The following is a 21543-nucleotide window of genomic DNA, read 5'->3' as shown; positions in this document are numbered from 1 at the left end:
GAAACTGGGAGATCCATGAGCTTTCATTCGAAGAGGACAGACTACAGAGTGTCACTTCTATCAACCATAGAACATTTTCTGTAGGCCAAATGCCACCCAAAAGGGTAGAGAACAAGAACAGTGCGAGGATAGAGTAAAGAACCCCACCATTTCTCTTTCTCACTTCTGAGTGTGCATTAGGCTCGCACTAGACAAGGAATAAGCTTTAAGTTAGATTTGAAATTGAAGTTTTGATCGCATAGTGTAGGTGAATGGGGAAAGGGCAGGAAGAGTGACTGAAAACCACAGGGAGCCTTATGGGACAGGCAAGTACCTGGAAGATGAGGTCCTGGTATGTCAAAATCTCCCCCAGCCATAATTAATTGCATCCCCTTAAGAAAAACTATTGTTTCAGCTTTATGTCCCACCTTTCAGGTGGCCAGGATGTTCCATTATCACAAAAATTATGTCAAAACCACCCCCAACCATTCTTTGAGGATATCTCAGACCCTTACAAAAAAAAAAAAAAAAAGGTTTGCTGAGGGCTATTCAAAGGGCAATATATAGATTAAGGGTTTATGAGAAATCAAGGCAACAGAAAAATGAGACCTAGAAATCCTTAAAAACCCCTGACTTGCTCTCCTCTCTCCTGAGAGGGTCCTCTTTCTCCCTTTTCTTATGCCTTCTAATAAACTGCTATTCTTTTACTAAGTGTCTGGTCTTGCATGGAATCCTTTTGAGCAAGACCACAAGGATCCAGAGTGGGGACCTCTGAGCTGCCTCCCTCAGGCTCCCGCAGCAGGTCCCCTCTACAGCAAGAGAATTATGCTTTTTAATTACACAATCACAATTGAGAATTACTAGCAAATTCTTGGTATCTTTCTGGATACTATTCAGAAGTAGAGAAAAACGAATCCACATGGAGGCCGGGTGGAGCAGATACACAGGCTGCACACTACAACTTCAGGTAATATTGATTTATTTCTCCAAAGCTTTTGATTTTCCTTATTACTTCCTTAATTGCTCAGCACACTCAAACTTAGATCCAATCTTACTCTAACATCTGTATTATTTAACACCACTTGGTCTGTGCTCTTAGGACTACCTGAGATGAACTTTATACTTGCCCACATTTCAAGGTTTTTTTGGGATATCAAGTAAACCATAAACCTTTTCAAGAAAGACTCAGGTATCCCCCTAGCAGGATTGATCATAGCCTTCTATCACACATTTATTATCTTATCCTCTTTTACAGTATAATTAAAATTAGTAATTTATATATCTTTCTTATTCACTAAATTCTGCATAAATTCCTTGGGGGTAAGAAGATGTCTTATCGTTTTTAGTAATCCATATAGCACCAAGCAAACTACATGGATACAGAAGTCTCAATAGACAATCACAAAATTAAACCTTAATGAATATTATGACCAGAGACTTTATTCACCTTCAATGCATTCTGAAAAATTCTCCACCATATGGACCTTGTTAAAAATCTCTGCTTGCAAAAGAAACAATGATATTTGGATACAGTGGCAACAACAGCAAAAGGAAAATCAAATTACAGAGAAAGAAGTTTCCTCTAATGTCAGACTGGTCCTTATATATTTGCATACTAAGGAATTATAGCACAAGAATGAATACAAGCCAAAGAAGTAAAAATGAATATTCAGTCCCAAGTAGATAAAAATTGCAAGACACAGTAGACTATGAGCCCAACTAAGAACACATAAAGGGTTTGTGCCTATACCCCAATGAAAGGTGTGTGTATTAGAGGGTAAAACTTCTGGATGACTCAGAACTTATTTTATACTCTGCCAGATATTCAACACAGGACTCTGGAAGCCAGAAGCAAGAGTAACCATGGATTACTGGAGGCAGCTAGCCAACAATATTTACCAACACACGAAGAGAATTTTAAACACAGTTGAGATAAAAACAAAGAGAATCGGGACCACTCAGCATCTGCAGAATGTAGAGAAAATTCCTCAGGTCGTTATTTATGCTAGATGAAGAACAGGATTTATGATCAGCTCCTGATTTACAGTATCTGTCATCAGTCTGGGTCCAGTTGGACTGGCTGTCATCATGGTCCCTCTGAGAACTGTCATTACCAGTGAAGTACAGTAGCAACATCGGCTGTAGAAATAGATTGGGCATGCTGCATACAGACAAACAAAAGACCTCTCTCCTTCAGTAAACTGAGAACACTCTCTTGGCCCTTGACATTCCAACAATGCTCTGGACTGTGTCAACTTTTGGCAGCCTACATATGTGGGGTTCAAAAGAGAAAAACATTCGTTGAACTACTTGACTACTCTGGTTTTTCTATGGAATACTTTCATGAAAATTTTTCTTTTCCTCTAAAATTCCCAAGCAGGTAGCTACAATATCACATGTTATTTCATTGCACAAATGTGTCATGTCCATATGTGCTTCTCTGATTCTCTAGTTCAGAATTACTGATTATATTATTGCGGCAAAGTCACTTAATGTTCCCTTGATTTGGATTCCTCATTCATAAAATGAGGGTAGATGAATACCAAATTCAGATGCCTGTTCTGAGGATTAAGTAAGAAATCTAATGGAAAACACCCAGCACCATAGATAACAGAGTTGGAGCTCAGTTAACAAGAGCTTTGAGTAATGTATTATCACTATACTACATGAGTTTCTATTGACCATATAGTGTTATTATTTACTACACATTAAACTATATATTATATATATTATTACCTAACTGAAACTTTCCTTTCCTTTCTTTTCACTAAGAGCCAGAGACATTTATTCATTTATCTAAGATGGCTATTTTATTTTAAAGAAGAGAATGCATACACTGAAGGTGTGTATAGAAGGAAATAAGTCAAGAATCTTCAGAGAAAAGCTAAGGGATCATAAAAACTTGACCACAAGCGGGGTGCAGTGGTACACACCTACAATCCCAGTGGCTCAGGAGGCCGAGACGGTAGGATTGCAAGTTCAAAGCCAGCCTCAGCAACTTAATGGGACCCTGTCTCAAAAATAAAAAATAAAAACGGGTTGAGGATGTAGCCCTGTGTTAAAGTGCCCCTGGGTTCAATCCCCAGTATAAAACAAAACACAACAAAAACAAACTTCACCCTTGTCTTCTAAAACATTGAAAAAGCTTCTGCAATTAAAGAAAGGAAGTTGAATCCAGTGGATGCTGAGAGCCATTGCCAAGTAGGAATGACGCATGGCAATTTCTTTGTCAGCCTACCCCGTGTTGCTTAGAGGAAGGACTCTCCATTGTGGAAATGGGTTTGTCTTAGACTCAGGTCATTTGCAGTGACATTGCATGTAAGGTGACCTTGCTCAAGGACCAGGGCAGATCCGGGTTTAGGGCGGATCAGGGTTTAGGGCGCTCCTTGGGTTTAGGGTGGTTCCAGGTTTAAGGTGCTGGGAATAGGGCGTATCCTGCTGCCTCAGGCGGGCAGCTCCTTGAGTTCCCGTTGAGTTCTCCCGGGATTCAGAGAGTATTTTGGGATACAGAGCCCAGTGGAGGTGTGGATTTCCCCAGAACATTCCTGTAGAGTGCCGGTGACAGTTCGAGAATAAAGAGTTGCTGTTTGAATCTACAAGGTGTGAGTGGCTCCTGATTTTGTGCCCAGCCAGACTGTGGCAAGTGGAGCTGTGGTGCTGGGCATAAGCTACAACTTCCTTCTCCTCTCTCCCCTTGAACCATCTTAACAGGTCTAATAATTCAACCTAGGACACATGATATCCAGAAGTACAGTAATCTCGGTGTTTCTCAGGTCTCCTTTGTATTGGATGAGTTATTTCTCTGAAACTTAAAGCCCAACCTTCTTTACTAAGTTGTTAAGAATGTTCTTAATTGAATCAAGCCCATCAAATAGAGCATCTCATGTACAGAGAGAGCTGAAGAGTACCAAAAAATGAATGATAGCCTTCATCATGCACAAACAGACAACTAATTATCAGGCACTATGATCAGTGATGTTATGGAAGAAAGAAATTTCATGGTTTGGTTTGTTTGCATAGGACTAAAAAATAAAAATCCTTGAAGAAATTTAGCCAGCAATTATAATGGAAAAAAGATATTTAGTAAAGAACAATGAACTATGGTTCTTGTCATTCCATATTTTAAATGTACATGGTGCTTGGGGGGAATTCAGGGCTGAAGTATGAGGGTCATCTCTGGAAGCACAGTGGTGGGTCCTATGAGTAAATAGGTGGGTTCTATGTGAGAGTGGTCAATGTGAGGTGAGGGACAGGTTGATGATGAGCCTTTAACATTATGGTATTGTCACTTCTTGTGTATAGTATAAGTCAATGAGGCTTATTAAGGAATGACAAGATGAACTTTGTTCTTAATGATCTAACAGACAGGATGGAAGCTCACCCAGTAGGGGTGAGACTGCTCTTAGGTTGCATTCAATGTGTATATGTTAAAAAGGCAAGCTAATTTGAATATTAACTTTTAAAAAATACAGATATAAAGACAAATCTCCTCGAGACCAGCTCTACCACCCCTCAACTTAATGTCTGCACCTCAGATGCTCCAGGACTCCCTTCTCTGCCTCCTGATGATGGGGAGATGAACGCCTTGGTAATGACATACCCATTCGTCCTCAACCACATCCCTATTTCAAAACCGAATTTGCACAATAGCTTCTTGAAAGGCCTGTCACTGCTTCAGTGTCGCCTCTGTCGCACTTCTCTGTGGGAGCTGACATTTTGCTGATACTTCATCAGGCTGGCCCGCCTGCTGAGAACCAGATTGGTAAGGGAAATGCATCTCACCGCGGGAAAGGATGGGCGATGTATTATTTAAATACAATTTATTTTACGGCAACTTTAAAAATCAGATTTGCAATGGCTTCAGAGAAAGAGAGGCTTTTTGTTGCATCTCACTTCTTTGTTTTTGGAGGTACTGAGGACTTTTAATTGTTCTTCTTAAGTTTTTCTTTTTATTCGTCTACTTCTTTTGTTGATTTTACATATAATCTTTTCTTTTTCTTCTACTTTAGATAACTGTCCTTTCTTTCTTCTTTTTTAAATAACAGTGTGTCATAAAGAAAACGCCAGCCCTGGTTTGTGGTGGGTGTAGTAGAAATTGAAAATAGCTTATAGGTGGTTAAAAGAAGCAAACGATCCCTCTAGATCAAAATTTTACATGAATTCTAGAAAAAAGGATAAATAAGGCTCTGTTTCCAGCTCAATATTTTTTTGGTCAGTTTTTTGAATCTTGTATTGGTTCAAACAATTGATTTTTGTCTTAAAAATAAACTAGACTAGCTAAATAGCCAATTTTTTGTTGGTTGGAGCTATTTGTTGGTTAATTCAACCAGAAAGGTCAAACTGGTTAGCTGTTTAGAAAGAGCAATGTAAAACCACTACCTGAAAAGCAATCATTTCTTAATATCGAAGGAGAAAGTAAAGGTCATGAAATCATTTTGTGTATTCAGAACACAATGTTTGTCAGCCAGTGGTTTGTTGGAGCCATTACTACCAGCTTGGGACACCAACCGTTAAATTTTCAGGAATTTTGTAAGCCATTTGACATCACATTGATTGCTTGAAATGACCACGGTGGGAGTATTACACCATGGAAATAGGCGAACGCTACAACCCAGGTTTTTTATATTTCAGACAGCCAGTCGTTAAATATTTACCAGCTTTCCATTGGGAAAGACCTGTGTTTAATATGATTTCCATGAAGTTTCATCTAGTGATGTTGGAAACATGGTTGTATTTATTATTAGAATCTCCCTCCTTATATCCTTTCCCTATTCTCTGTCACTCCACTTAGTTCAGAGGCCTATTTTATAAAGGTTTATGAAAAACATGGCAAAAATCAGAGATATATTAGCAAAATGACTAAGAGATAGAAAATCGAATTTCTGAAGAATGGCAAAGGAAACAAATGTTCAGGGGACATATTACTGAGGTTTTTTTTTTTTTTTTAAGTTTTGGTAGTATTGATGGACTGTGTTCAACATTCACAACAAAACAGAGAAAATTGGACTTCAATTAAAAGAGCAAGTTCAGTGAGACTGGTATTCACTGTCATGGGAACAGTGAAGATTCTCAAAGGCTACTTTAAGTAATGACAAAAATTGCGCACTGGTATTCACTACCTTACCACTTTTTACATTAACAACTTTTCCAAGGAAAAATTGTAAGGCAGTATATATGGAAAAGACAGAAACGTATAAAGGAGAAAAATACTCACCCACAGCCACTGTTAACAACAGCTGTCCTTTCTACTACAATTTTCCATGGGTTCGTGTTCTCATAAATTTGGATCATTCTCTATATACAGCATTTAACGTCAATTCTCCTGACAATAAACATTTATCAAGAAACACGAATCCTAACTGCCCAAGAATAGTCCACAGATGTATTATATAATGGTTTAATCATTCTCCTCTTGGATGGATATTTAGGCTGTTTCCATTTTGTACTTTTGCTATGAGAAATAACGTCAGGATAAAGAAAAAGCTAGGACCACTTCTCTGATTATTTGATAAAAGGCCTGATAGAAAGCTTCAGTGCCCTTCCCAGAGGTGGCACTTTTCCCAAGGTGTGAGGGCCTGGGAAGCCATCCACCTCCCTGTGCCACACACACCATGCAGGAAGAAGAAAAAACCCACAAAACCCACACATTTGCATAAAACATTAACCAGCATAAGACATAATCTAGAGGGTTTCCTACCAGTAAAATAAAATATTTTTTAAAAGAAAAATTTCTCAAGTATGTGTATTTATAACTTCCAAACAATGGAATATTTACAAAGCCAATAACTTTAGAAATAGCTTTTTGGTCTCTCCTGTCTATAAAAAATATTACTTTGTATTGCCTGTAAGTGTTTTTACAGTTCATTATGCAGAGTAAGTAGGTTTTAAAATTCTGTGAGCACCATACCAGGGTATTTAGAGATATGTTGTATGTTTTTCTTCAAATACAAGCCTTTTAAAAAGTGCCATACATAGTCTTTGTGAAGTATGTGTGAAGCATTTTTTATGAGTTCTATCATTCAGTTTCACTCATTTTCCTAAATAACTTATTACGGTGATTATATAATATGTGTTTGTGTTTCTGTGGTTAAAATCAGATAATAGCATGTCTCACTAAAACTGAACTGGACCAGGAGTTAGGGCACTTTTTGTCTAGTCAATTCAGTACATGTATCATAATCAGTTTGCCAATACAATTTAAACAACCATTGCTTTTCACCACAAATTTCTCAGGACTATCATAAAATATTCTCTTGGGGTTTGAAATACTAGGATGGAAGCATTATAACACAGCACGACTATTAAAATTAATATTTGAGAGAATGAGCAGTTTATCTTTTCCTTGTTTTTAAATAATCTATTTATATCACCTGACAATTGAAACAATGTAAATTTTATTACTATCTGCTTAATAATAACTCCATTAATGTTGAGTTAAGACAAGAGAAAATGTCACTGCGCTGTGGAAAAAGCAAGAAACTACCTTTTGAATATGTAAATTCTTACCTTTAAATCTTTTTTTTTTTTTTTAAAGCAAACAAGTAGGTTAGGGATAGTCAACTGCTGCTCTGGTAAACTTCTATACTATTTGAGATGATTGTCAACAGTGCCAGAATGATGGTCCTGAAATAAAAACTGTCTAGTTATATACAGAAAAACTGTCAGGCAAAGACCTGTCCTGTCACTTCTGCTTGAGGGTTATCCTTATGGGTAGTAATGTATTTCCCCAAATGATCAGATGATTAGCTCTGTGCTAAATACTCTCCTGTATTATATTTTATATTTATAGTTTATATTTCTGGTTTTAATTGTTTGTTTTTAGAAAGTCCTAAGCACTCAGAACTCATTCAGACATAGCCCACACTTTAATAAAAGATAGCTAATCACAAAAAATAGAGTTTTGCTAATCTTTATTAGACAAAGTTGCAATAGTAATGTGGAAAACGCCATCATTATCATCCAGTTCACAGCTTTTCTCCAGCTCTCAAGCTACTCTGTTTCACTGCGGATGGGGCAGAGGAGATAAGGCAGTGGGGGTTAGCTTAGGTGTAGGTAAGAATCACAATCAGAAGAGGGAATGGCAGAATAGTAGTTCTGACTCTTTTAAACAGGTTCAATTTATCTAATCACTTTTTAGCAGTTTATAATCTGCTCCCATTCTGTCAAGAATGATAATCCTAGTCTAGAATTTCTTAAAATGCATTTCAGTATAACATTAACTACTATACTCTGGGAGATTGGTTCCCCGAATGACTGCAACCATCTCACCCAGTTTGCAAGTCTCTGGCAATGAAATTTTGCTACTCCTCTGCATCAGGAGTTAGAACCTCTTTCTCCTCCCCCTAACTCTGGCTTGCCTCATGATTTGCTTTAAACAGTGGAATGCAGTGGAAATAATAATGTGTGGCTTCTGTGGCTACACTTTGAGACATCTGTAGCATCTGCTCTCACGTTTTCTGTATGCTCCTTCTTGGAGTGTTGTCCTAACACTGCTGTGTGAGGAGGAAGTCCAATGGAAGAAATGCTATGCAGAGGAAAAGCCAGGTTGCATGGTTGAGAAGCCCAATTGTTCCCAGATGATCAACTTCCTGAAATAGCCACAGGAGTGATACATGAGCTACTAGCAGTGAGAGCCATCTCATCAACCCACAGGATCAAGAGAAATGATAAATTATTGTTTTAAGCCACAAAGTATTGGGGTGGGTTGTTGTACAATGATAGCTGGAACAGCTTTCTAACAGCAACACCTTGTATAGCAGTCAATAAGAAAAGCATTTATAAAGCCAACAATTTTATTGACTCTGTTGGGTCTCCTTTCTAGGTTTATTACTTACACGTTGTGCAGGATTTTCCCATGTAACCAGGAGCACAGGTACAGTTTCCAGTTTCTTTGTCACACTGACCTCCATTTTCACAGGGTTCACAGGAGAACCTGCATTCTGGTCCCCAGAGGCCATCAGGGCAGGCTTGTGAAATAGAGAGAGAAAGAAAGACTTGCAATAAAGCTCAAGATGGTCCCAGATTTCTACTGTTGCCTAAGTGAGTTGGCAAATGTGTGCATGTGTGTCTGTGTGTGTGTGTGTGTGTGCACGCGTGCGTGTGTCTGAACTGCAAAGAAAGTAACATTCTAGTAGCCTCTGAGGATTTATAGCACTTCCAAAAATATTCCCTGAAAAAATCAACATGATGCTCTATCTTGTCACTTTGGAAACACAGATACAGTGGTTGGCTTTTTGCTGAAAATGTAGTTTTTCAGACAGTAACAATGGAAGCAATTTTGATATATATCTTTGGAGGCAGTTGCACAGAACAAAACATGAAAATGAGATGTAATTTGTAAAGGAGGCATGGTGCTCGGGAAGTTGCCCCCAAATGCTTGCCTCAATCCTTTGCTCCCAGTCTTTGCTTTTTTTTTTTTTTTTCCTAAGTCAGAATAATCACACCAGAGGTTTGCAAATTGTGGATTTTATGAAAGTATACAATGCACTCAAGAGAAATTGTGTGCTTCTTTGTTGAATGTCCTTTGAACTAGAAAAGGACAGTTGAAGCTGTATCAACACTGAGACTCGGAGGTCTCAGCATATGCTCTACCATCAAAATCACTGGAATTAGAAACCTAGTGGGAAGCATTCTTTTAACACAGGGAAAAAATGGTGAAATTTTCCAAAACATATGGTAATTATAGAAAGTCACAGCAATTGAAATCGAATCATGAAGTATTTTCTGAACTGGGCAGAGTGAATTATTTTCTGGGATTTTAGTACCTGATCTGATGATTGCTTACTCTGCACCAAGCACTTTATGTAAATTAGCTTATATTTCCATAAAATTTCCCCATGATCACTTTATTTTATTTTTTACATGAGATGTTAAGTGACCTACTCCTTCACCAAGCTAGAGAGTAGCAAAGGCAGGATTTGAACCCAGACCATCTGGCTTCTGAAACTGGAGCCATCAGCCACTGCAGTCAGCTTTCCCAGCTATACTAAGTACTCAGGACCTTCAGAGTCAATTAACCTGTCCATAGAGACCCATGAGAGTTCAAATTTCAAAGTTCATCTAACGTGGAACTACTTTAACAATAATCTGTCATTCTTATTATGACATGAAGGTTGTTATGGACCATCTTAAATGGACTTAAGGGAATTGCTGGCCCAGAGGGTCCTCTACAGGTAACTGGGGTCCAAAATACCCCAGGCTATAAACTAATGGATATAGAAGGGAAAGGCATTGTCTGCTTTTCTGCTTTTAGAAAATAACATTTTTTTTCTTTCTTTTCTTTTCTTTTCTTTTTTTTTTTTTTTTTTGGTATTTCACAGGTTAGTTGAAGAAACCAGCTCCTCTGTTCTTAGAAGTCACTGCTGATAAGCTAAATAAGGACTGGTGTTGATTGTGGAGAATACTGTTCATTAGTGCCATTGAAACAATTTGAAGTCTTTAATTAACTATTCATCTGCAATCTAGACACAGGTCTGGAGTTAAGATTTTTAAGGATCTGTCTGGCTCTAGGAGCACTTGGGCTACTTCACTCTTTTAAAAAGGAAAAAGAAAAACAACAGGCCTGATTTTCATCATGCACAACTCTTAAAGAGCTCTTTTTGCCTTGATTTCAGCTGCCAATCATGGCAAGCCCATTCACCCGCTCCAGTCTGATTCATAATTTCATTTTGTGGTTAGACAAAAATATCAGAATTGGACAAAGTTATCTGATTGAAAAATAATATGTTTTCCAGAGATTATGGTGACCTCTCTATTTTGCTGATTTACATATACTTTCAACTCATTTTCTTTCACAGTGGGAATCTCAGAAGCATTTTCCAATAAAGTATATTCAGCAGCTGCTTTAAGAAAATGTTATCAGAATAAATTAAATTTACCCAGGTGTGTGGATATGGTATTATCTCCTTGGGCATTAGCTTACAGGGTATGACTTCTCCAGTAGGGAAAGAAAGAAGGGGCCAACTCTGGGTTTAAAAATCAGTTGAGGCAAGAGATTTAGAGAGAGACACAAGACCCACTTATACCATTTTAAACACGTTCATGTGATATGTGATATCCCCAGGTTCCTTTCCCCATTACCTAGAAACTCACAATCCAGCTATCTAAAGAGTTCACTCTCCACAAAATTCAGACGGACATTACTGCTAACATGCTTCAGTTCCACAGGCACAGAATAACCCAGAACAAAGTCACACTCCCCTTCTCATTCAGCTCCAGAAAAGCCTTTTAGACTCTCTGAAGACTGCAGTATAAGGAGCAGTTGAGGATACAAGAGGGTCAAGAACAACTGTCAATCCCAGTGCTTCCCTTTGTAAGTGAACTTGGTACATGATGGCTTCCTTTCAAACCCATTATCTTCTCCCAATTTTAAGCAACATTACCTTTGGGGTCCTGCAAAGGCAAAAAGTATCATAACTTATCATTAGTTATGATAATTGTATTTGTGGTATGGTCAGTATTTTGTATGAAAGAGAAAAAATGCTGTGATAATTTCCTCTGAATAAAATAGTAACTAGGGCTTTACCCACCATATAAGAAAAATGAATAAATGATGAAAAATAACTATGCATATTTATGTATTAATTTAAGAAATCATTTAATGGGAAACATCTCTATGTCAGGATTGTTCTAGGAGTTTAGGGATACTGGCATAAAATTGCAGATACTCTTCACACATGGGGTTCAGATTTTAGCAGGGAAGGACAGGCAATATATATTAGACAATATATAATTATATAATTAGAATATGTGGTCTATTAGAATATGATAAGCGTGAGAGAAAAAGAATAATGTTCAGGGAAACTTGCAAGTTGCCATGTTAGGTAGGGTGGGACTGATAAAATTCGGTGCAAAGGTGACATGAAGCTTTGAAAACACACACAAAAAAATGCCCTGAAAAACCTGAGGAGGAGCATTCCATGAGTCCACAAGCCAGAAATAAAATCGCTGACATCTTGGGACCCTGTCTTCCAAATTTTCATGCAAATACACACACACACACACACACACACACACACACACATATGAATATATTACTTATAATTGAAATTATGCTATACATAAACCTTTCTATTTGTAGTTTAAATTTAAAAGTTATATAATATCTAAAAATTTGAGAAAGGACAATATTGATAGCCATTTTAAATTTTCCACAATTAAGTATCTTTGCATTTTATTTGTTTGAGTGACCCATTTTTAGATACAGAGAGAATAACTCTTTAATTCAGGAAGCCAGCACTGTTCTTGGTTGATTAGTTCAGCTCAAAGAAGTGGACACAGTAGCTCTCATCTTTTTTTCTGGACAAGATACTATATAATGTGATCTTTCCTCCCTTCTCAAGTCAGTAAGGGGATTGCTTATAACAGAATCTGAGAAGACAAGGTTAAATAACTATATTGCCCTGTGTCTCAGTTTCCTCACCTACAAATAGGGGATTAATAAAGCATACCACACCACCTGAGGACACTGGTGGATTAACTAATTAATGATCATATGATGCTGAACAAAGGCTGAGCGTTATTATTAGAGAAGAAAGAAAAATCTATCATCAGATTGTACCTTTCTGGCATCTGTTGCCTTGGTAACCAGATTTGCAGGTGCAACTACCATTTTTGGCACTGCATTCCAGGGTGTTCTCCTCCACACACTGACATTCCAAAGAGCAGCCAGCTCCATAGGCCCCCTTGGGACAGTCTGTGAGCAGATTGAAGCAAAACGGTCACCTGAAAACCACGCTTTGTTTATTTTAAATTGTTAGTGCACAGGCATGTCGTTCTGTGGGGCTTGATTATGAGGAAAACAGGGGATCATCCTGACTGCCAAAATAAAATAAGGAAACAAATGTCTTTCAAATCAGACAATACATTTGCTTTTTGGCAACTGGACATGAACAGTGAAGCCTAAACTACTTAAAAGGCTTTGGTGCTTCCAGGAGAGAAATTGCTTCTCAATGTGCTCCACTGGTGCCCATAGTTAATATTCTCCAAGGACTGCTGCCGCTGCCAGGACCCATAGCCATCCTGCTGCAGCATGGAGATGATGGACAAGCATTTATGTGAAGGCTTGCCATTGTTTCCACTCCCCTTCATTATATGGTAATCAGAAAAAAATTTACATCATGCAGATAGCACAAAGCTTTCACAGTGACAGTAGAGTAATCTTGACCACATCTTTGGCAAATGGTGCTTGCCCTCATGTCATTATCTTCCCCCTGCCATTGAGCTTTAGGGTTCATCAGCATTGGAATCCCAAATTGGAAAAAGTCCCACTTTTGCATTTAAGAAAACATACCTGTAGTTCCCTTTCTGAGGAGTTACTAGAATAATTCATTTCCCTTTCCAAAATGTTTCTCTGACATGTTTCTTCCCTATTACAGATGTTCAAGGGACTTATCAAATGAGAGATCCTTTCAAGTGCCCTCCAGGCTCAAGGTAATTGTTTTGTGTGTCTTTATGGGCTTTGCTACAGAAAGTTGCTTGCAGAAAACAAAACACACCACTCCACTTGGTGGTAGATGGAAAGGGACAAGTAGAGATCATTCAAAGCAGTGGTTATAAAGGTACCACCCAGGATGATCCTAGTGCCACTTGCCAGGGACACTCAGTTACCACTGAGGCAAAACAAAATTATTAACAGAATTTTGTTCTCAAAATCGTTCATGATTCCCCTGTCAAATTTTCTACAACGTTTAAGTCTGTAATTCTTTCTCAGACCCTCCAAGCCCCAGGATTTCTCAGACTTCAGTCTGCCCTGATATAAGCCTCTTTTTGTCATCTCAGAATACTACCCTAGATTGACTTCCATGTATTACTCTACCTGATTCAGCATATAGATTTGTGGCTCCGGGGACAACTCAGGCACAGTGGAATGCATAAATTTGACATTTGGGTATATTAAGAACATATAATTGTAGCAATACGTTTGGAAAAAAAGAGTAAGTAGAAGTAACCTCTGTTGGCAACCAAGTGCCTATTCAGGGTTTGTTATGTATTAAAATGTATTTTCAAAAAATTCATATACTGAAGTCCTAATTCTCTGGATCTCAGAATGTGTGTGATCTTATTTGGAAATTGCAGATGTAATTGGTGAAGTTATGATGAGGTCATACTAGAATAAGATGGCCTTTAATTCAAGGTGACTAGTATGTTTATAAATGGGGAAATCTGTCCACAGAGACATGCACATGGGGAGAAGAGCATATGAAGACTGGGTTATGCTGCTGCAGAACGAGGATCCACTAGAAGCTGGGAGGTCTAGATCCTTCTCTAGCCTCTTCAGAGGGATCATAACCCTGCTAAAACCCTGAAATTGGACTTCTAGCCTCCACAACTGTGAGACAACGAATTTCTTTAAGCCACTTAGATTGAGGTACTTGGTTATAGAAGCATTAAAAAAATTAATATAGGATTGTCAACTCAAGCTCCCTCAGAGACAGTCAAGTGACATTAATAAATGAAGCCTCAATTCCAAGAATAATGGAATTCCAAAGAATATGATATGTGTGTTCTACTTGAAGATGGTCACATTCAAAATGCTAACCACCACTAGTAACAACAACCTTATAAAATGAAAAGGAATAAAAATATGCTACGTTGATACTTAAAACTAAAACTTCAATTTTAGATGTTTCTGACAATTAGCTCTGAAAGTTTTCACTCAGATGTTTTATGATTAATTTGTGCCAAAACATCTGATATTATCTTGTCAAATATTCAAAAGCTATTACTAGCCAGGCACAATGGTACATGCCTGTAATCCCAGCAGCTCAGGAGGCTGAGGCAGGAGGATTTCAAATTCAAAGCCAGATTCAGAACTTAGTGCGGCCCTAAGCAACTTAGTGAGATCCTGTCTCAAAATACAAAAAAAGAAAAAAGAAAAAAAAAAAAAAGAGCTGAGGATGTGGTTCAGTGGTTAAGCAATCCCAAGTATTAAAAAACCAAAAAAAAAAAAACCCCAAAAACAAAACCTATTACTAAATATGGGGTTACATATATTTTATTTACACTAACCATTCCTCATGATCCAAGTTGAGTTTCCTATGATCCCTCCATTGGCTTTCATATTGGAGTATTCACCACTGACTCTGTATTTTCCAGGTACATACCTTTTTATAAATAGATAAGTCTCATGGATATTCAACTTAAGATAGACTATAAAACTCTAAAAGCTGTCTGTTATCAAGAGGTGGTCATGATACTGTTCAGGCAATAGGTATGTATGTCTGTATCCTCCTAAAATTCATATGTGGAAACCTACCCCCAGGGATGGTAGGTGGGAGTGGGGTCTTGAAGGTGAGTCATGAATGGGGGACTCCTGCTCTTATAGAATGAGGAATCTTCCCCTCATGAGTGGGATTCCTGCTCTTATAGAAGAGGCCCACAAGCCAATTTCCTTGTCCTGCCATATGAGGACACAGCAAATGGCATTGACCATGAACCAGAAAGCAGGCTTCAGGAGATGGAGACCTGGAATCCACAGTGCTTTGTGGTGGGACTGCCCAACCTCCAGTACTAAGTACATTTCTGATGTATGCAAGCTTTCTGGTTTACACTATTCTGTTATAACAGTCCAAACAGACTGAGACACTGACATTCAGTCAGAAGAAATTTCTGGAGAAGTGGTTCCTTCAAGAGAAAGAGGAGGGAAATGGAATAGGTGGAGGAGTGGAGCTGAGATCACTCCAGCCCAGGGATTCCCGCACACAGCTCTAGGGCGGGCTGGTGAACATCCAGAGTTATCCTGCTGGGAGAAACTCTAAAAGACCCTGAGGGGGCCCCTATCTAGATATATATTTTAGTGCTTGTGTTTTCTTGCACCTTTTGAAAAATGTGATCAATAAGGAGGATGGAAAATGAAGAGCCTCTTTTAGAAACTTGAGGAAGTAAATATTTGGGGCTAGATCCCAGAAAGAGACTCATTCTTGGCCCTTGATATTAAACTCCTGTAAAGTGTCACATGTCCTCTTAACCAAACTATTAACAATCCTTTCTCAAGACTTGAGAGAAATATTAACTAGAAAAAAATGTAAAAAATTAAAAATAATTTAGGGAAATATTAACTAGAAAAAAAGTTAAAATCAGAAATATTTTCATTTATCTAGATTCTATAAAGAAATTAAATAAAAGCTAGAACACAATCATATATATATATATATACACACACACACACACACACACACACACACACACATATATATATATATATATATATATATATATATATATATATATAGTTCTTACTCTTCTTTGTCTGATATATTCTCCATACATTTTGAGCCACCATGCTTTGCATAGAAAGCAACTGGCGTTTGTGACTTACTCAGATGACAAAATCTCCCATAGCGCCCTGCCTCACACATACAGGAACCAAATATCCTGTGGCAATGGCTGTTGTTGGCACAGTTACATTTTCTTCTGCAGTTTTTCCCAAAGAACCCTTTTGGGCATCCTGGAGGGTGAAAGGACAAACAAAGAAAACATTAACCCATATGCAAACCCTGCTAGAGCTGTTGCTGTATGAAATTGAGACACTGAAGACATTTCCAAGCTGGCTGGACTGAAGCTAGAGAGATATTTTGAAAATCACAGACATGATACTGCATTCTCTGCTTAATACCCTGCGGCAACTTGCCACTGCTACAGGTTGGAAACCGACTCAGCACTGCAAGCCCTGTGCTAGGGGAGCTCAAGTTGCACTACTATCTCCTCAACTGCCTTTGCTCCGCCTCCTTGGGGTTCTGCAGTGCATTGCACATCTTCCTGGCTTGGTCTAGAAAGCTAGCCCCTTGCTCTTCCCTTGTCTCCTCTGTTCATTCTGCAGACTTGTGCTTAAGTATTACTTCTCCAGAAGTCTCTTCCATCACACACAGTCGGACTGTCCTCATGGTCTCATTTCCAGCCATGCATTAATAAATTTGTAATATCTATGCTTGTCTTGGGCAAGACCACAGGCTCCACATGGAGGGACCAGGAACTTTCCTTTTCCCTTTTTGTTATCATATCGTATAATTCTAGGCACAGTTCTTTGCAACCACTTAGTATATTTTTAAAATAGACAAACAAACATGGCTCACAGGGATATGCAAGTGGAATGCCAGAAGAAGCCTTCCTGTGCCTCTGAAAGTGAAGTAAATTTGGTTTCCGTCTTCCCAGTTCTGTGGTCTGTGAGAATCTAATAAACTCCCCATGATTTCTGGCAATCCCTGGAGACGTACATCCTCGCTGACTCTCTGCCTTCAGCTCTTGTGTCTGTACAATCAGTGTCTTTATTTTTGTGCTTTATCAACCCATGTAGGAAATGTGGCCTTTTCACTGGTTTCCGTGAAAAATCCATACACAGCACTCATTGGCACTTTGTGAGATTTGTATCCATTTCTCCTTTCCTCTTTCCCTCCTCTCCTTTCTTTTCCTGACTTTCATCTCTCTCCCTCCCAGTTTGCCTTGGAAATCACATTGCTCTTTCTTTCACTATGCAAAGCAAATCAAGTCTTCCCAGGTTCTACATTCAAAACATAGTGTGTTATATTATACTATAAAACACACACACACACACACACACACACACACACACACACCTAGGCATATATGGACAAAAACTCAACTTTTTGCTCAGCAGGAAAAAAATGCTTTCTTTGTCTCAAGATTCATCCTGCTTAGATCACAGTTGGCGATTTAATTATCAATTATGTTGTTCCGTTACACATGGCATCAGTCAAAGCCATTGCATCTTGTATGTATAGACACAGCCTTTGACTTCATCAGTAAAGGCTGCCTTGAAAAATGCAGATGAAACTTTGACTCAGTTTATTTCCATTAGAAACCTCAAGAAAAAGGTTCTCGTGTGACTGGCACAGACATTCCTACCATCTTCGCAAGTCTTCCCATGAACCCCTGGGGGGCACCAGCACTGTCCAGTCAGAAGATCACAGGTGCCTCCATTCTGACACTTGCAGATGCTGTCACACTCTTTCCCATTTGTCCCTGGGGCACAAGCTATGAAAAAAATAGAAAGACAAACAAGAGGTGTAACCTATCTCTTGCATTACAAATGGAGGGGAAGAAAAAGCTCATCTATTATGATAGATACCAAGTAATTACAATCTCACTAGTTTGCAGACCCAGGAAAAAATCTCCAGCATATTCCTAGTTCATATGGCATAATCATTCCTGGGGGAATTACTGATGCAGCTAGTTAAAATAATGATGAGTGAAAGAAATGCTAACAAGGTTCAAATGTGAAATTTACCTCTTTCCTTAAACTCTAGCTCTCTGTTTCCAGAGCTGCCCAGACACCTTTGCTGAACCACTCCAACTAACCTTAATGAGAAACAAACCGTATCTTCTATTTTGAAAAATGGAAAGAAAACACATTAAAAAGTGCCATTTATTTTTTAACCAGAAATGAATGCAGCTAAGGTTCTCTTGAGGGTCCCAAGGTACTTGGCATAGTCAAAGACTGATGAAGTTAAGCAAACAATAGTTTTGTCCGGTTTGTTGGTTTTGGAGGAAGCTTTTAGTATTTGAATAAAAAAATATTTTGAGAAAAATGTCTGGTTTTATTTGAACTTGAGTAAATACAGTTGTTGAGGTAATTTTAGCAATCATTTTAATTGAAATTTTACCATAATAGGCTAAATATTACAAAACTACATTTACATTATTTCCTCCATCCACCCTTCCCCCACTATTCCAGATGCCAAAGTGGAACTCAGCTTCTTATTCACCTTTTCTTTGCTTTCAAGCCACAATCTACTATAAAAGGGCAAGGATTAAAAAAAAGAAGAGAGGAAAACAAAGGAAGAGAATACACAGAGACTAGAAATGAACATTCATTGAGTTCTACCTTATTACTCTGTATGTAATAAGCGTCTGAATTCTCACAGCAACTATAGAAGGGACAGTTTTAAAAAATACACCTGTGAAATGAAGCTGAAGAATTCTCAGTAGGTTCCACAGCGTCTGGATTATAGCAAGTCATCAATACAGGCAAACCTACACTATTATCTGGCACTGCCCCATGAAGCAGAATATTATATCATAAAATACAAGGATTTGCCAAATATTTCATTAGCACCCAATACAACAAAGATCTGGAGAAAAGAATTGGAAGACTTGTCCCTAACCATAGCTGGATGATTTGGAAGATATCATAAACCTTCCCTTCCATCTAGTCCATTCATCTGCCATATGAAATTATTCTTTTCTTCCCTAACCACAAAATAGTCTCACAATAATAAATAATTTCAGCATGAAATTTCTTCAGAAGGAACAGGGTTCTAAAAATATGCTATTAAAATTAAATATGTGATAGTTTTAAAAATGTTTCATTATAATTACTTAGAGAAATTCCTGAGAAACCAAAGTAGATATTTTCATAATAGAACAATAAAGATATTGGGTCAGAAGATCTAATCTATGGGAAAGCCTACTTTCTAGATCCCTGATGAATGCTTTTTTTTTCCCTTGCTGTGTTTTCAAAGCTGATAATCTTAAAAAATATGGGTAATGATTGATTGATCAACTCTATTTATTATAATTTATAGGAATTTTTAATATCCCCAAACCCTCTTATTATTAATGAATTAATGAACATTTTTTTTCATTACTGATAGATGGATTTGGATTGTTTTGTTTTCATTTTTGCAAGAATGATGAAAGAGGATGAAGAGAAAATGCTAATAAGTCATAGGTTTCTTTCATAAGTAGACTCCCCTTTTTAGGACCTCATGAGTATACAGAAGATGCTCAAGGTTTCCAAAGCCAAAGGGGCCATCCTATCTTTATTTTAATCAGCCAGCTTAATTGTAATATTTCTGTATTCAATTTATTTTGGAAATGTTTTATTTTGAAGTATTTGGCATGGAAATTCTGTTTTATTTATCATGCTACCATGTTAGGGATCAAGTGTTCTGAAGATGCATATTTTTTAACACAGCTTACGATATAAGGTAAGTGCTCACTTCTTAAAAATCATGCAAAAACATTTTCTTAATTCCAATTTTATATAATTGAGCATGTCCAATTACAGTTCAACATAGCTTTATAGCTGGGTGTCCCAATATCAATTTTTTAAAAATTTGTTTGTTTTTGTCATTAGTTCACTGAAGTACTGGACGCTCACGATATGGAGCAACTTACAACAAATTTACAGGAATAGGACCTGGACAACGAGTCCATAGCCTAGTAAGTGAGTTTAATCCAATGTAGACAGTGAGTTTAATCCACTGGAAAGATAAATAGTTGTGTTAGACTGGGGCCACCATCTAGGACTTCATGCCATAGGCAGCATGGACCATCAAAGAAGGCCATTTGACAAAAGGCACAAAGCTGCAAAGTCCAGGGAAGCAAGTAGCAGGTGTTTTAGTTTGCTGGAAATAATAGGCTGGGCAAAGAGTCGTGCCTAGGATAAAAACAAAAGGGATTTATGGGAGCCTGATTTTAGATGGTTACCAGTGACTGAACAAGAAGTGCACACCTTTCTACAGGCAACAGGGCCCTCTTAATTAAAGCTTCAGAGCAGCAGAGAAACATGATTGGAGGCTGCTTGAGAAAGATGCCCAAAATCCTAACAAGTAATCTTGGCTACACCACTTCACTGTGCCATGGCTCATGTTTTGCATCTATATCAGGTAATAGAAAAAAAAAAATGTGCTCTTTTTTTTGTGCAGGAGGTTCAGAAGAAAATCTGCTTATACCATCTTCCATGCCAATCACAAAGATTAAGACAAACCCTTCCAGGAAATGATGTGTATGGTGGATTTTTAAAAAGAAAACAAAGACAGTCAATATACTTTATTTTATCATAGGGTAGTTTTAACTCCAGAAAGCATATCTTAATTTAAAATATGAAGAGAAAAAGATTTTCCAGTGATACCAACCCCAAATCTTTGTTATTTTCTCATAAGAAACTTGTAAAACACAATTAAACCAATGTAAATGGCTCTGTTAACATATATAAAAATAGAAAAAAAGAAAAGAAAAAAGAACACAGAAACAAAAAACAGGCAGCAAGAAGTCAAGCAATTTCATTTAGTTTGCACTTTGTACCACAAATCCTTTCCTTTCCTCCCACCTCCCCTCATTAGGAATAGTTTGCCACAATCTGATGACTTATTTAAATGGAGGGATTTTAGAAGTCTAAAATATTAGGATCCTTTTTTAACTTTTACATTTTATGGAGAAAAAAGAGACAAATCATCTGCTTTCCCAGGAAACACAAAAATCTCCTCTTGTGCTCACAAGTTCTGTTTAAACCCTCAGCATTCATAGGCCTTCTGTATGCATAGCAAATGACTTGGTTTCTCACCCACATCAATTCTTTATTTTATTTCAACAGTTTAGGGAGCACGACTTAAAGATTAAAAAAAAGCTGAGCTCAGTGGTGCCTGCCTGTAATCCCAGCAGCTCAGGAGGCTGAGGGAGGAGGATGGAGAGTTCAAAGCCAGCCCCAGCAACTTAGTGAGGCTCTGAGCAACTCGGTGAGACTCTGTCTCTGAGTAAAATATATAAAAGGCCTGATTAAGCACCCCTGGATTAAATCCCTGGTACCAAAAAAAGAGAGAACTT

General features: G+C 37.9%; 1 protein-coding gene across 1 annotated transcript in view; it reads right to left on the bottom strand.

Annotated features, from left to right (window-relative positions):
* Positions 1 to 8805: 8805 nt before the first annotated feature.
* The window catches only part of LOC308653302 (EGF-like and EMI domain-containing protein 1), a gene marked incomplete at its 3' end in the record, with an annotated part of 544710 nt that continues 531972 nt past the window's right edge, over positions 8806 to 21543 (bottom strand). The window contains exons 13-16 of the mRNA XM_081301909.1: positions 17842 to 17970; positions 16298 to 16426; positions 12539 to 12673; positions 8806 to 8945 (exon numbers count right to left, since the gene is read on the bottom strand). Of these exons, the coding sequence (XP_081158035.1) occupies positions 8806 to 8945; positions 12539 to 12673; positions 16298 to 16426; positions 17842 to 17970 (533 nt within the window). The remainder of the gene's footprint in view (positions 8946 to 12538; positions 12674 to 16297; positions 16427 to 17841; positions 17971 to 21543) is intronic.

The sequence above is a fragment of the Spermophilus citellus genome, assembly GCF_964194105.1.
Source record: "Spermophilus citellus genome assembly, chromosome: 7".
NCBI lineage: Eukaryota > Metazoa > Chordata > Mammalia > Rodentia > Sciuridae > Spermophilus > Spermophilus citellus.
Note: the sequence above shows the minus strand (reverse complement) of the source record. Positions and strands in the feature narration are given on the sequence as shown.